At 41.9% G+C, this 16,878-nt stretch overlaps 1 protein-coding gene across 3 annotated transcripts in view; it reads left to right on the top strand.

Annotated features, from left to right (window-relative positions):
* Positions 1 to 16,878, top strand: part of LOC105466335 (S-adenosyl-L-methionine-dependent tRNA 4-demethylwyosine synthase TYW1) — a 252,872-nt gene that overhangs the window by 200,389 nt on the left and 35,605 nt on the right. For all 3 annotated transcript variants that reach the window (XM_071095310.1, XM_011715316.3, XM_071095311.1), the window contains one exon: positions 9,012 to 9,179. In XM_071095310.1, the coding sequence (XP_070951411.1) occupies positions 9,012 to 9,179 (168 nt within the window). The remainder of the gene's footprint in view (positions 1 to 9,011; positions 9,180 to 16,878) is intronic.

A 16,878-nucleotide genomic window follows, 5' to 3' on the forward strand; every position in this document is an offset into this window, starting at 1 on the left:
GTACAGTGGTGCAATCATGGCTCACAGCAGCCTACAGCTCCTGGGCTCAAGTGATCCTCCCACCTCAGCCTCCCAAGTAGCTGGATGACAGACGCACACCACGACGCCTGGCTAATTTAAAACATTTTTGTATTTATAGAAATGGGGTCTCACAGTGTTGCCCAGGCTGGTCTTGAACTCCTGGCCTCAAGCAGTCCTCCTATGTTAGCCTCCCAAAGTGCTGGGATTATAGACATGAGCCACTGCACCCAGCCTAGCTAAGATGCTATTAACAACAAAGTTTTCTTTCAAATTTTCCATTTTATTATTTTGTCCTTGCATTCAACAATATTTTTGAGATCTCTCCATGTGATAGGCCTTGTTAAAGCACTGGAGATGAAAAATTTTATATGTATGTGCTATTTGGGAAATGAATGTTTTATTGAAAATAGGCAAAAATCTATAAAAGTAAAATGACCTACTCTGAGAGATTTTATAATTGAAAACTCTTGGAGAAATGTATAACCAAAATTAATTTTTTTTTTTTTTTTTTTTTTTTGAGACAGGGTCTAACTCTGTCTCCCAGGCTGGAGCACAGTGGCACAATCTCGGTTCACTGCAACCTCTGCCTCCCACGTTCAAGCAATTCTCATGCCTCTGCCACCCAAATAGCTGGGATTACAGGTGTACACCACCATGCTTGGCCAATTTTTGTACTTTTTGTAGAGACAGGGTCTTGTCATGTTGCCCAGGCTGGTCTTGAACTCCTGAGCTCAGATGATCCGCCTGCCTTGGTCTCCCAGAGTGTTGGGATTACAGGCGTGAGCCACCGTGCCTGGCTTAAAATTAAATTTTTGATGATAAAATATAATGTAATAAATAACAGTTCATGTTACATCAGAGGGAGGCACATTCAGTCATGTCAGATCTTTCATAGAAGACCCCAGGGAGAAGGGTCCTGCAATGAATGTGAAATGCCTGGTCACTAGAGGGTTAGTCTCATGCTTTGTTAACTTACCTGTCATTCGTCTAGCAAGTTAATGAGATGTCTTCCTTTGATGCTGTAGTGGCAAAAGGATGTTTACAGAATATAGCATACTGCTACTAAGAGGCAAAACAAATTCTAGAATAATATTTATTATGCAATTCCATTTTCTTTTTTTATTTTAATTTTTATTTTAAATCGTTGATTGCATTTTCAATGTTGTATGTTTAGATGTATTTATGTAAGAAAAGTATGGAAGGATATATGTGAGATTGTTAACAGTTATCTATTTGAGAGAAGGGGGGAAGGTTTATTAATTTTACATTTTGTAATTATATATTGTGTGGATTATTGCAATGAGCATGCATTGGTTTGTAATTCAAAAGACAAATGGAATAAGTAAATGGAGAAGGCATGCTTTTCCTGTTCAATAGGGTTAAACTACAGAATGTCTGGAAAGACATCTTTTTGTTGTTGTTGTCTTATTAATTAAAGTTAAAAATTTCTAAAATAGAGGAGTTTTAAAAATTATTACCTGGGCCTAGTGGCTCATGCCTGTAATCCCAGCACTTTGGGAGGCTGAGGCAGGTGGATCACTTGAGGTCAGGAGTTCAAGACCAGCCTGGCCACATGGTGAAACCCTGTCTGTACTAAAAACACAAAAATTAGCTGGGCATGGTGGCGGGTGCCTATAATCCCAGCTATTCGGGAGGCTGAGGCATGAGAATCACTTGAACCCAGGAGGCAGATGCTGCAGTGAGCTGAGATCATGCCACTGTACTCCAGCCTGGTCAAAAGAGCAAGACTCTGTCTCAAAATAAATAAATAAATAAATAGATAGATAGATAAATAACAACAACAATAATAAGGCCTCTCCATAAAACATTTGATAAGAACTAGCAATATAAGGCCGGGCGCGGTGGCTCACACCTGTAATCCCAGCACTTTGGGAGGCCGAGATGGGCGGATCACGAGGTCGGGAGATCGAGATCACCCTGGCTAACACGGTGAAACCCCGCCCTACTGAAAATACAAAAATTAGCCGGGCGCGGTGGCGGGCACCTGTAGTCCCGGCTACTTGGAAGGTTGAGGCAGGAGAATGGCGTGAACCTGAGAGGCGGAGCTTGCAGTGAGTGGAGATCGCACCACTGCACTCCAGCCTGGGCGACAGAGTGAGACTCTGTCTCAAAAAAAAAACCCAAAAACTAGCAATATGGTAGGCTATAACCTCAAACCTCTCTAAGGATAAACACTTAGAAGTGAATCTGTTATGAAAACCATACGTTTGGGAAGGTGCATATCTGTCATGGCCGTAAGGGAGACACTCTTGGAGCTAGAAGAAAAGAAACCATTCTGAAAGTACTCCATGGTCCCCGTAGACAGGACTTGGGTTTAAAGGACAGAAGACTAGGCCCTTTCACCTTCAGTGAAAGGATGGATTAGGGAAAAACTTACCCATGGACACAGTAACACTTGGAATGTTTGTTCCATACCCGTGCTCTTGGTAAAAAGGAAAATTCTCTCCAGGGCCTTACCCTCAAACAGCTTTGGAATTCAAATTTAATATTATAGTACCTCAAGGTCATATAAATGCTCCCAAGATGTAAAATCAATAATACAAATTGGCCCTGGATTCATGGATATGCCTTAAGCTCCCTGCAGACGCAGACACAATGCTGTTCATACCCTTTGTATTTCAGTTGAGTTGCTTATCTTTTTGTTATTAAGTTCTTTGACTTTAAAATGGAAACACACACATACGTGTGTGTGTGTGTGTGCATTCAGAGTACTGTGCTGAACTGTTGACAAATTCCTAAATCCAGTTTGAGGAAGGTTTCTGACATGTGTATGTCTCCCTATTCAACTTCTTTTTCTCATTTTGCTTGTAGCACTAACCTAATTGAATTTAGGAAACTCTGCCTTCCTTTTTCTATCTACCCTGTGTGCAGTTTCTCATGTGTGAGTCAAAGGAAAAATCATCTTAACTTTGGTCATAGAAATGGTAGCATGAACACCCTTGGGTCAGGAAGGGCGATTGTAAATGCGGGAGTGGCGTCATGGCCAGGCATGCCCTCGGCATCTTTCCTCCCTGACGCGTGTGTGTGTGTGTGTGTGTGTGTGTGTGTGTGTGTGGTGTGTACATGTGTGTGGTGTGTACATGTGTGTGGTGTGTGTGTGTGTTTTGTGTGTGTGCATGTTTGTGCATTGTTGTATGTGTTATGTGTGTGCATATATGTGTGTGTGTTGTGCTCGTGCATGTGCGTGTGTGTTGTGTGTGCATGTGTGTGGTGGTTGTGTGCATGTGTGTGTGTTGTGTTTGTGCATGTGCGTGTGTGCCTGTCAGATCTGGGGTCTCCCATAGTCTGCACTTACTGGAGTCTCGTGGGGCGAGAGGCAGTGCCCAGTTTTGATACCTACCTAAAATGTGCCAGTGTAGCCTAAGACAGGTTATTCATCCTCTTTGAGCCTAAATTCTGTCAATATTAAAATTAGAATAAGAATGTCTCTTTAATAAGTTTGTTTTGAGAATTCAATGGGGTAATGTATGCCCAGATTCAGTTAAGTTTTTAGATCACTCTCCATTAAGCACATTTATTTAAACGAAATCAATAGAGGCTATTTCTTTATCATATCGATTTCCTCTTTTCTTTCTTTACCACTCTTGTAAAATATTTTTCTGCTGTATTCCTTGTAAATTAGCATGTATCTTAGCTTCATTAGGCTTAAAGAGGCCTTTATTTGCTAGCCTGAGAATCTTCCTTGTCATTATTTACTTGCTTGCTTGTGAAAAGGTTTCCTGTTACAACCATCTGTCTTGCTGAAAACTTTTGTAATACAATCCATTTGTAAATGAAATACTGTCTGTGTGTTCTCTGCCTAGCATTACACCTTGAGACTAGGAAGTGCTCTGTAATTATTTGTTGTCAAATCGTTTAAAACTACTTACTGTTAGCCCCCTAGCTGTGTGGAATGCTCAATCCTTGCAGAATGCACCCTGCAAAATGATTGTCTTAGCATAGCCTCACTCTCTCCCACAAAGGTGAGGAATACAGTCACTTTTTCTTGTACGTAGCAGTCCCTAACCAGCGTTTATCAGCTGGCTCACAACTGTTACGGAGTAGAAAACTCCTGAGTAACGCGAATGAAATTTTGTATTAGATTAGAAAAGAGTTATGGAGTTTAATGTCATAGGAGAATGTCTGACTCGATTTTTCATTCATTTAGCATAGATTGATTTGGGGTACCAAGAGGAACAAGACACAGTCCCTGCCCTTGAAGGGCTGAGTTTTGACGCTTTGTTGTACCAGTTACCTGGTAAAAGATAACTGCACAGGATGTGATAAGATCAGGGTCAGATAGCGTAGAGATTCCTGAATGGAGGTTAAAAAAATTGATGGGTCGTTTTAGCCAGGTGCAGACAGGATGCTGAGTGGGCAGTCCAGCTCTAGAGTTACTTGTGCATATGGCCAAAAGACAGGGGCTTGAATGGCTGATGGTCCATTGTTAGCGCAAGCTACAGAAGCAGGTGAGGAAGGCCTCGTGCCGTGGTGAGAAGCTTGGGCTGGTTTAAAGGGGAGTTATTGAAGCATTTTTAGGATAAAGGAATGAAGTATTTGGGGTATATTGTGGGAGAAAAAAATCATAAAGTCATTATTTCTTTTCTCATCAAACTATGGGGAACAAAAACAGTATCAGGAGTCTTTTGACACCCAGTTGGTTTAATTAGGATATCAAATAGTCAAACCAGCGTAATACTGCTCTTCCCACAGACCATGAATCCCAAGGCAAACTCTCCAAGCAGCCAGTGAGGAGGACTTTATGGCCCCGTCTTAGTCTGTTTGCATCGCTATAAAAGAATACCTGAGGCTGTGTAATTTCTAAAGAAAGGAGGCTTATTGGCTCATGGTTCTGCAGGCTCTGCAAGAAGCCTGGTGCCAGCAGCTGCTTGTGGTGAGGGCCACAGGCCGCTTTCAATCATGGCAGAAGGCAGAGAAAGAGACAGATGGACAGACAGAGAGACAGACAGATGGACACTGCCCTTGTGACCCGAACACCTCCCATTGGATTCCACCCCCAACACTGGGGATCACATTTCAGCATGAGGTTTGAAGGCTCAGATATCCACAGTATAGCAGCCCCCATCTCCTAGGGCAGTGGGGTGGGTCCGAAAGCCACCAGGTTGTAAAAGTGTGGGTTATGCTTTTCACTGCAGACTCCAAAGATGTATAAATGGTCCTGTTCTTCACAAACATTCTTGGGGTCGGGTCTGCTTGTCACTCCTCAGCCTGCAGATTCTGGCGTGAGTGACTTGGCTTTTCCATCACCACGCTGTACCCATCTGTTTTCTTCAGACTGTTCTTTATTCAGAGTTTTGGGTGAGAAACTTGCTGCTTCTGATAAATGGAGTTGGGGGTGAGGGTGAGAGTGGGTGAGAAGGTGGCAGACAGCTGTGATATGAAGAGAAAGTTTTTTAGATAATTCTGTGCTCAGGAATAAAGTCAGGACAAGCCATCAGTAGACTAGAGGGTAGGATGAAGTGGGGCAGTCACAGCAGAGAGAACACCAGACAGAGCCATTGGGCGCCTAACTAAGTGAGAGCTCGGGGTCCCTGAGGTGACCCCCACTCTAAGTCACCAAGACCATTTTCTGCCCAGAGCATTTCTGTCACAGTGCAGGCTCTGGCTCTGTGATTGACTCAGGAAGTTACCCAGGACTGCTTCCCTCAGAGGATTTTGTTGTTGTCGTTGTTTGGGTTTTGTTTTGCTCTGTTGCCCGGGCTGGAGTGCAGAGGCGCGATCTCAGCTCACTGTAATCTCCGCCTCCCAGGTTCGAGCGATTGTCCTGCCTCAGCCTCCCAAGTAGCTGGGATTACAGGTGAGCACCACCGTGCCCAGCCAATTTTTGTATTTTTAATAGAGACGGGGTTTCACCATGTTGATAAGGCTGGTCTCGAATTCCTGACTTCAAGTGGTCTGCCCACCTCAGCCTCCCAAAGAACTGGGATTACAGGCATGAGCCACTGTGCCTAGCCTCCTCAAAGGGTTTTATCTGGCTAAAATGAGAAATGTTATGTGAAAATACCATAAAGCATCATAGAGTCGTAAGGAATAGTGGAGTCATGATAATGAACCACAGCAGGCATTCTCTCATTCCATTCCCAAACTAAATCTCCCCTCAGTGTTTCATGGCTATTTTTGCTGTATAATAAAATATTAAAATATTTTCAAAAGCTGTTCCCACGAAGACAAGATCTTATCTAACAACTCTGTGATTCAGTGAACTAACTTTTTAAATATTAAAAAGGAAGTCCTTTGAAGTAGCTACTGCATACATGGTGGTTTGTGTAATCCACATATAAGCAGTATTTAAATTGAGGTAGAGTACACTTTTATGACTAATTTGGCTTATCAATAAATCATTTTCATGTTTTTTATGCACTTGGGTAAGGCTAGCAGTTTTTCAGCCATGCTTTCATAATGATTGCTTGAACCATGTCATTATTTGCCTTTTTTTCTTCACCTTAAGCTCTGTTACTGAGCAAAAGGGGCTCACTGCCTGATGCTCTGGAAGCCAATACTAATTGACATAGAGTTTTTGAGGGGGAAAAAAAAACTTTTTTATTGCAAGTCAGCTAATAAAGAGACACTAAGTCCAGCTCAAATTTGTCTTCCTGTGCAGGCTTTAAGGCAATGATTTTATCAGGAGATGGATTCTCGGATTAGTAAGTGATTAGTGGAAGGAAAGGGGAGATCTGAAAAGTCCTTGGACACGCGCAGTTGTCTATTTCATCATGCTTCCTCATGGATTATATATGCAAATTCAGGCAGAGTTAGTATGAAATGTGTTGGAAATTTGGGCTGTGACGTCAGCAAGCTCTTTCTACTCAGACTCCATTGGCCATGTTGGTTCCAACCAATTTCAGCCAGTTTTTTTTTTAATCTCACAAGCAGAGGGAGTTTCAGCATTTTAGCAAGTTGTTTATTTTCTTATACTGCCATCCTGCAAACACAAGAATTTCTGTTAGTCGTTGGTTTCTTTAACTCTTTAGGGCACAGTTTCAGCTCCAACTCTGTTTAATGAATCTTCTAAATCACTGGGCAAGCTGAGAAGATTCTCTTGTTTATTGTAATTATGCGGGGTGGCTGTGGTTTATATTCCACAAAGGCCATCTCAGTTTAGTGCACCAGTAATCTTTCTGAACAGCTGTCTTGAGTCGAGTGTTTGGCAAAGCTCATGTGAATCTTCATCCAGGTCCCAGCTCTGCCATCAGGGTCAGGGTCACTCTGGTCATTTGTTGGTTTTTAAAAATTCAGTGTTGGCCAGGCACGGTGGCTCACGCCTGTAATCCCAGCACACGGGAGGCCGAGATGGGCAGATCACTTGAGGTCAGGAGTTCAAGACCAGCCCTGGCCAACATGGCGAAACCCCATCTCTACTAAAAATACAAAAATTAGCTGGGCATGGTGGCACGTGCCTGTATTCCCAGCTACTTGGGAGGCTAAGTCAGGAGAATCGCTTCAACCCAGGAGGTGGAGGCTGCAATGAGCTGAGATCACACCACTGCACTCCAGCCTGGGCAACAAGAATGAGACTCTTGTATCCAAAATAAAATAAATTAAAATAAAATAAAATAAAATGTGTCATTCTGCATTATCCAAATTGTCTGTGGTATGTGTGTGTGAGTCCTGTCTTTATATGTATTGGTATGTGTTTCTGTGTGTGTGTGAGAGAGAATGTGTATGAGGGGTGCACATGCCTTTCTCCCAGTCCCCCCCAGTTATTCCCCACTTAGCAGAATCATTTCTGGGATATTCAAACAAGTTGTTGAGAAAAGTTTGATTTGTGAGTATTTGAAGAGCTCACAGAGTTAAGATTTATCTCAAGAAATAAGATAAATCTTTTATTATTAGAAAAGTAATCATTTACCATTATGTAATTTACCAAATAGAGAATTTAGTTATGAAATTTTGGGCTCTTGTATGCCTGGGCTGTTAGAGAGTCCAAGAGTTAGACAGTTTATCTTTCTGCAGTTGTACTTAAGAAGAATTTCTATGTTGGTGAAATACATGTGTGTATGTAGTTGTGTGTAAAGGTATATAGGTGCATACACAAATATATTTCCCTTTTGACATGATTGTCTATACAACCACATTCAAAGTGCATTACAAAATGAATTCCTTAAAGAATAATTTTAGGCCAGGTGTAGTGGCTCACACCTGTGATCCCAGCACTTTTGGGAGGCTGGGGCAGGTAGATTGCTTGAGGCCAGGAATTCAAGACCAGCCTGGTCAACGTGGCAAAACCCCATCTCTACTAAAAGTACAAAAATTAGCCAGGCGTGGTGGCAGGCGCCTGTAATCCCAGCTACTCGGAAGGCTGAGGCACGAGACTCTCTTGAACCCAGGAGGTGGAGGTTGTGGTGAACCGAGATCGTGCCACTACACTCCAGCCTGGGCGACAGAGCAAGACTCTGTCTCAAAATAATAATAATAATAATAATAATAATAATAATAATAATAATTTTAAAGGGATCCTTACCTGGCACTTTAAGGAAAAAGTTTGCCAGTTTCAATCTCAATTATACTAGAAAATGGAAGCTCAGCTTATTTTCCCAGTGAATCAATTACTTGGTCAGTGAATTTTTGTGAGTGTCCACTATGTCCCCATTATTATCCTAAGGGGTGATAACCCCTTCAGAATTCCTCAGTTATAGTGCACAGATGAATCTGAATCAAAAAACATGCTGTTGATTAAAATACATTATTGTGACCAGACAGCATAGATTGTGACAACTGTAGAAAGCACAGGTACTTAAGCCCCAGCAATGTCATCGAGTAGCGAGAGCATCAGCCTGCTGTCTTTGTCAGTAGCTACTTGTATGGTCTCCTAAGCAGATTTTATCGTCTCTATGTTCACTTCCTTCACTGTAAAATGCGGACTGGATTGCATTGGATGACCTCAAGAAGGCTTTCTGGCTCTGAAAGTCTTCTTCTATGACATGCAGGTAGGTCTGTAGTCATCTCTGATGGTTATACTGTTTCCACAGGGTGTTACCTACTGCGGAGAAAGTTCAGCAAGCAGTCTTACCATGGCCCATGTGCCCTGGCATGAGGAAGTGGTACAGTTTGTCCGTGAGCTGGTGGATCTGATCCCTGACTATGAAATTGCATGTGAACACGAACACTCTAATTGCCTCCTGATAGCACACAAAAAGGTAAGAATAACTCAAACATGGATTCTTCTGTTCCCCGACCCTGCTGTTCTTTCCTTCTCTTCTCTCTTTATTTTCCTCTTACATTGTTATACGTATTATTTGCTTGTTTACTACCTTTCCTAAAACAAAAATAAGAAAGCACTAAATTCTGTCTGCTGGGCTCATAAACCCTTTTCTGTGTGAAATTGCTTCTTGTTTAGCCCTCCTCTCGACATCTTGAAGTACTTTCTGGTTTGCAGTTTTTAGAAGGTGCATGCTAACAAAACAAAGCAAAATATCCTTGTGATAACCTCTAGTCCTTTCCTGGAATGACAGGGAAAAGCTAAAATAGTAAATAGTCCCCATATGAGTTTCTAGCTGTCAGAAGCAATATTGAGGTATCTATCAAATTTTAGATTGCTTGAATCTTGGCATCTGGAGAATTTTGTTTGGGATTTTAGTTTATAACACTATTTCCATTTTCCCCCTTTAGTCCTTTTATTAGATAGAACAAGTACATGAATCTAGTATCTTTCTTAAGTAAATAACTCCTAGCAAAGGAAAAATCCAGTTCTTGATAGAGGTGGGCCACTGAAATAATTTGTTAATTTTCTGGAGAAGTTCTGGAAAATTTCTTAGTCTTTATTTCTATAAATATATATTCTTTCTCATTATATTTTCTCCTCTGGGACTCCAATTAAACATATGTTAGACGTCACTATATTTAGTTTTTTGTATCTCTTGCCTTCTCATTTGTATGTTTTTGCTTTTGTCTCTCCATCTCTCCATGTTTCATTTTGGGTAGTTTCTATTGATTCATATTCCAGTTCACTAAGTTTTGCTTCAGCTGTGTCTCCTATGCTATTAAATTCAACCATTAATTTCTTAACTTTAGATTTCATGTTTTTTAATTGTGTAATTTCTGCTTGGTTTGTTTATTTCAAAAATGCTATTTTGTATAATTTCTATTTCCCTGCTGAAGTTTTCAAGCTTGGGTTTTATCTTCTTGAGTACTGGAAGTGAGTTGTTTTATGGTTTGCATCTGATAATTCCAATGTCTAAAGTTTCTGTGGCCGTGTGTCTGTTGTCTGTCATTTCTGCAGGTTCTCATTCATGTTGCCTTGTCTTCTCCCGTGCCTTGTTACCTGTGATTGCGTTCTGTATGTTGTATTTAGAAGATTATTTCTAGAAATGAAGTCAAGCCTAGGATCAGATCTCTCCTGAGGTGTTTGAAATATGTGATTTAACCCTCTCAGTTTTACCATATGGAAACTGAGGTCTGAACGGTGAAGAGACTGGCTTAAATGGCTGTGTCGAACTAGAATCACAGCCTTCTCTCCCTCTAGTCCATTGATCTTTTGTATACTACAGGGCATCTTTTGAAACCATTGGCAGTATTCAAAGGAACATTTAAAACAGGACAATTTAATTTTAGTCTAATACTTTACTTCAGTCTGTAAGATTTCTTCTCTATTCCCATGAGGATAGATGAAATCGATAGCAACCGTCTCATTCAAGCCAATTCAGTTCTTTGAGTGTTTATTGAGTGCCTGCTGAGTTCTGGACACCAGGCTGTGCAGCAAGGGACTCAGTGCTCAGACATGAAGAATGGAAAGCCACAGGGTTAATTGCAAAGTAGACTTGGCACAAATCTTACACCACCACTTGTTAACTAGGTGACTTTGTGCAAGTTCTTTCCTCTTTCTGTAGTGTGATGAATGAGAAGAGATTATATGTGGAGTCAGATTGATTAGAGGGCTTTAATCTTGGCCCTTATCTCTTTTTAGCTTTTCATCTGGAAAATGGGCATATTGCTAGCCAAGGCCATTGCTATGAAACACTTAACACAGCACCTAGCTCATAGCATGATTCAGTTATTGCTGCTTCAGTTATTGTTATTTTTATAAAACCACCTAATTTGGCAAATGCTTAATATGTGACAGACACTGTCAAGTGTATTTTTAAATCCTCACAGCATCCCTGTAAGGTAGGTACTATCGAGACCTCTGTTTTTTTTGTTTTTTAAAGATGGAATCTTGCTCTGTTGCACAGGCTGGAGTGCAGCGATGCAACCTTGGCTCACTGGAACCTCTGCCTCCCCGCTTCAAGCGCTTCTCCTGCCTTAGCCTCCTGAGTAGCTGGGACTACATGTGTGAGCCACCACACTGGCTAATTTTTGTATTTTCAGTAGAAATGGTGTTTCACCATGTTAGCCAGGCTGGTCTCGAACTCCTGACCCCAAGTGATACGCCTGTCTCAGTCTCCCAAAGTGCTGGGATTACAGGCATGGGCCACCACGCCCAGCCTGATCTCTGTCTTATGGATGAGAAATTGACACCTCAAGGGGTTCAGTAACTTGCCCAAGATGAAACAGCCAGTAAGGAGGAGAAATGGGATTTAAGCCCTGGCATCTGACTCCAGAGCCTGTATTCCCTTCTTTCCTTCCTTCTTTCTTTTTCTTTTGTTTTAAACTTGGAAATTATTTCAAATTTACAAAAAAGTACGATGATAAAAATAGAACAAAGGACACAGATTTGCAAAATCACCTGTTACCATTTTTCTGCCATTTGCTTGTTCTCTTGCTCTCTCTCGTGCTCTTGTTCTCTCTCCCTCTCTCTCCCTCCCTTCCGCACCCCCGCCCCCCGCCCCCAGTCCCCCAGCATACACATGCACACATCTGTCTTTTCTGAGCCATTTGAGGAAATGTTGCATTGGTCATGGTCCTTTGCCCTAAATGTTTCAGTGTGAATTTCTTAAGACTAGGAATATTGTCTCTTATAACCACAATACAGTTATCAACTTCAAAACTGTAAATTGATACATGACTTTAATCTACTCTCCATATTCACAATTTGTCAGTTCAACTTGTAATGTTCTTTATAGCACTTCCCCCTCCAGTTCAAGATCTACTCTGCAGGAGTCAGCAAACTTTGTTTATAAAGAAAATATGAGCCGGGTGTGGTGGCTCATGCCTGTAATCCCAGCACTTTGGGAGGAAGGCTGAGGCGGGCAGATCACTTGAGGTCAGGAGTTCGAGACCAGCCTGGCCAACATAGCGAAACCCCATCTCTAATAAAAATACTAAAATTAGCTGGGTGTGGTGGCAGGGGCCTGTAATCTCAGGTACTCAGGAAGCTGAGGCAGGAGAATCGCTTGAACCCGGGAGGTGGAGGTTGCAGTGAGTCGAGCCTGGGCGACTGCACTCCAGCCTGGGCGACAGGGTGAGACTCCATCTCAAAAAAAAAAAAGATATAAAGTAAATATTTTAATTTTTATATAAAGTAAATATTTGAGGTTTGCAAGGCACATATAGTCTCTGTCAGACATTCTTTGCTTGTTTACTCATTTTACAATCTCTTAAAAATGCAAAGACTGTCCTTAAAACAGGTTTGTGAGCTAAATGTGGCCAGATTGGGCCTACCAGCCACAGTTACCCAATCCCTAATTTAGGCAGATACTACATTTTCTTCTCATGTCTCTGTAGTCACCTTCAATTTGGAACAATTCCACAGTCTTCCTTTGTCTTTTATGATGTTGCTATTTTGAAAGAATACAGTTTCCCCCCTTCCCTTTCTTTTAATAGAAATATTTCTTGGTGAGGTGCAGTGGCTTACACCTGTAATCCTAGAACTTTGGGAGGCTGAGGCAGGTGGATCCCTTGACCCCAGGAGTTCAAGACCACTCTGGGCAACATAGTGAGACCCCATCACTATTGAAAAACAGAAAAATTTCCTAGGCGTGATGGCACGAACCTGTAGTCCCAGCTACTTAGGGGGCTAAGGTGGAAGGATCATCTGAGCCCAGGAGGTCAAGGCTGCAGTGCGCCGTGATTATGCCATTGCAGTTGAGTCTGGGCAACAGAGCGAGACTATCTCAAAAAAAAAGGAAATGTTTTTTGTTTTATATTTGCCTGATTTTTCCTTGTGGCTAGATTGAAGTTGTACATCCTCAGATGGAATACTGCGTTGGCGGTGTGTCCTTTTCAGAGTGTCACACTTGGTACCTGGTGTCCACGTCTCCCTCATTAGTGGTGATGATTTTGTTCAGCCAACAACTTTTACCCAGTTCTTCTGTTTCTCTCCTTTGCACCTAATAAGCTATCTATGAAAAGGTACCATAAAACAATGCAGTATCTCACTTTTTACCAAAATTTCCCCATAGATTTAGCACTTATTGATGGTTCCTGCCTGATAAAATGTTTTATTGATTGTAAAATATTGATTTTTGTAACTGTACCACTCCTTCCACATTTACCTTCAGCATTCTACTATAAACAAAAGCCCTCCCTTGCTTCCCATTTATTTATTTATCAGTATGGACTCAGGAATTCTATTTTTTGTTCCAGTGGGTTACTGGAACTGTACTGATTTTAAACCACTCTCCTATACTCCCTGTTCCTCTTTCTCTGTCTCTCCGTTCTCTCTAATTAAATCCCTCATATCCTTATTCAAAATTGATACTAATAGTATTGCTTTCAAGGCCATTATCAAGATTAAAAGTAACATATTTAAAGTACCTATAAGGATTCCAGCCTGGGCGACAGAGTGAGACTCCATCAAGAAAGAAAGAGAGAGAGAGAGAAAGAGAAGAAGAGAAGAGCGGGAGGGAGGATGGAAGGAAAGAAGGAAGGAAAAAGTAGAAAGAAAGAACTTAGAAGGGAACCTGAAGTGAAATAGGCAGTTAATAAATAGTTGTTACTGCTGCTTTTATGGGTCTTCCCCTACCCACAAGGAGCTCGCGGTTTAGTGGGGAAAACGACTGAAAATCAGTGTGATCAGTGCACAACCAGACATGGCACCAAGTGTGCACCAGGACAGAGGAGAGAATCTGAGATAGACCCTCATTATTCTCTATAATGTTTGTTGAATACCCATGTGTGTCAGGCACATGGGTGTTCTGAGAATACAGAGGACTGGGTACTCTAAGATTACAAAGATGAGTAAACAGTGGTCCCTATATTTGTCCGTTTTCACGCTGCTGATAAAGACATACCTGAGACTGGGTAATTTATAAAGGAAAAGAGGTTTAATGGACTCACAGTTCCACATGGCTGGGGAGGCCTCACAATCATGGTGGAAGGCACATCTCTTAGATGTTGGCAGACAAGAGAGAAAAGAGCACCAAGCGAAAGAGGAAACTCCTTATAAAACCATCAGATCTCATGAGACTTACTGACTACCACAAGAACAGTATGGGGGAAACCACCGCATGATTCAGTTATCTCACACCAGGTCCTTCCCACAACACGTGGGAATTACGGGAACTACCATTCAAGGTGAGATTTGGGTGGGGACACAGTCAAACCATATCAGTTCCTGCCTTCAAGAATGGTCTAACAGAAAAAGACAAATATCTTAAAAAAAAAAGTGCTGAGAATGTAATCAGAGCTATGATGGAAGAATGGAATGGAGCTCAATGAGTGCATTCTGAGGACTACTTGGTCCCATCACGAGAGGCTTCACAGAGGAGGAGCCATTTACCTGGATCTTAAATGATGGCTGAGGTAGGAAAAACATTTGAGCAGAAGCAGTACAAGCAGAAGTCCAAGGAGATGCACGGAGACATGGCACATTGAGAACCACAAGTAGTTTGGGATGGCTGAAGGTCAAGAGAAGGGTTGCAGGGGAAGGAGATTATTAGGTAGGGTTAAGATCACAGATAGCATTGAATGGCATCCTAAATGTCATTTTCCCTAAAGGGCATGGGGAGGCACTGGAGAGCTTTAGGTAGGGAAGTGCCACAATCAAGATTTGTGTTTCAGAAAAAATTGGCAGCATTACAGGGGATAGATTGAAAAGCTGTAAGACAGAGAAACCAGTTAAAACACTGTTGTGATAGCCAGCTGTGGTGTCATGTGCCTGTAGTCTCAGCTACTCAGGAGGCTGAGGCAGGAGACTCACTTGAGTCCAGGAGTTCTAGCTCAGCCTGGACAACATAGTGAGACCCTCCTCCATATCTAAAACAACAACAACAACAAACCTGTTATAACCCTCAGGTCCAGCAATCTGAGGGTGAAATGGGGGTCTGAGACAAAGGCTGTGATGAGTGAGAATAGTGAGTGGTAGACCTGGCAAAGTATTAAATGAGGACCATTAATGAGTGTGCAGGTTCAGGCATGACTCCCTGGCCTCTAACCTGGGAAACAGGTGATTGTGAAGGTGTCTTCCACGGAGATGATGTTACTTGCATATTTATTTTTCATGTAGGTAGAGAGTGAATGGATTGACTCTGCGATGTCAGGAAGAAATTCCAGCAAAGATATAGATACCACATTATGGAGTCCAGATTATGAGAAGTTGTCCTTAGAATGCCCAGAGTGAGACAGATGGTCCAGGTGACCATCCAAAATGCTTTGAAATTAATTACTTAAACACCACGGATACCCTAACGTGGAGGTTTCCAACTTGCACATTCATAGTGCTCTAGTGCCTCAATAGCTTTTTCACAAGACCTGTAGGTCAAAAGAAATACCTAGCAGTTCTCTTTGTTATGACATCGTCGAAAGAAATGTGACACAGCCTAATGTTGAAACTAGGAACTCTCTCAAGCTGGTAGTTGATGGAATGCCTTGCAGTGTCCCAGTGAGTACTGTGCTCCCACTGCTTGGGAACCATGGCCATGAGGAAATAATACAGAAACCCATCCAAAAAGTAAAACAAGGCTCATTTAGATTCCTTCCAATTATGTGTTTTCTGGCGCTTCTTTGCCTTTTTCTGGTATCAGAGTATGCAGATCTTGTCATTTTTCTGCCATGGCCTCTCTATTCTTATACTAGTGTCTAGCGAAAGATGAAAATATGGTACCACTTCTTAGGAAATAGTCACTTCTCAGGCCTGGTCCATTGGCCCTTTCTTTAAGCTCCTGAGCTGAGTCAGGTGATCTGAAACCAGAGAGGTCCAAATCATCAAATACCTGTTTATCATTCTCTGCTTTCTCAGAAGATTGCTCAATTTATTTTTTTATTTTGGAGACGGACTCTCATCTCACTCTGTCACCCAGGCTGGAGTGCAGTGGCGTGAACATGGCTCATTGCAACCTCAACCTCCCAGGCTCAAGCAGTCCTCCTGCTTCAGCCTCTCGAGGAGTAGCTGGGACTATAGGCGTGAGCCACCATGCCCAGATAATTTTTAAATTTTTTTATTGAGATGGGTTCCCACTGTGTTGGCCAGGCTGCTGTCAAACTCCTGGGCTCAAGCACCCTCCTACCTCGGCCTCCCAAAGTGCTGGGATTACAGACATGAGCCACTGTGCCCGGCCTCAATTTCTACTAATAATCCCGGGACTTCTGAAAGAGAGTGCAAGCTGCTGCAGTCATGTTGAATGAAGGACTACTCTCCTATTGTTGTACCAAGACAGCCACAAAAGAAAACTGAATACCAAGTCTTTACTTTAAAACAATTATAGATTCATAGGAAGCTGCAAAATGGTACGGAAAGGTCTCAGGTACCCTTCACGTAGTTTTTCCCAGTGATAACATCTTACGTGATCATAGTATGTTATCAAAATCAGGAAATAGACATTAATACAACCCATTGACCTTATTCAGATTTCATCAATTTTAAATGCACTCACATGTGTGTGTTTAGTTCTATGCTGTTTTATGTGTAGATTTATGTAGCCATCACCACGACCCAGATAGAAAACTGTTCTATCACCACAAAGATCTTTCTCACACTTCCTTTGTAGTCCAATACCAACTATCCCTAGCCTCTGGCGACCA

This window comes from Macaca nemestrina, chromosome 4 (assembly GCF_043159975.1).
Source record: "Macaca nemestrina isolate mMacNem1 chromosome 4, mMacNem.hap1, whole genome shotgun sequence".
NCBI classification, from domain to species: domain Eukaryota; kingdom Metazoa; phylum Chordata; class Mammalia; order Primates; family Cercopithecidae; genus Macaca; species Macaca nemestrina.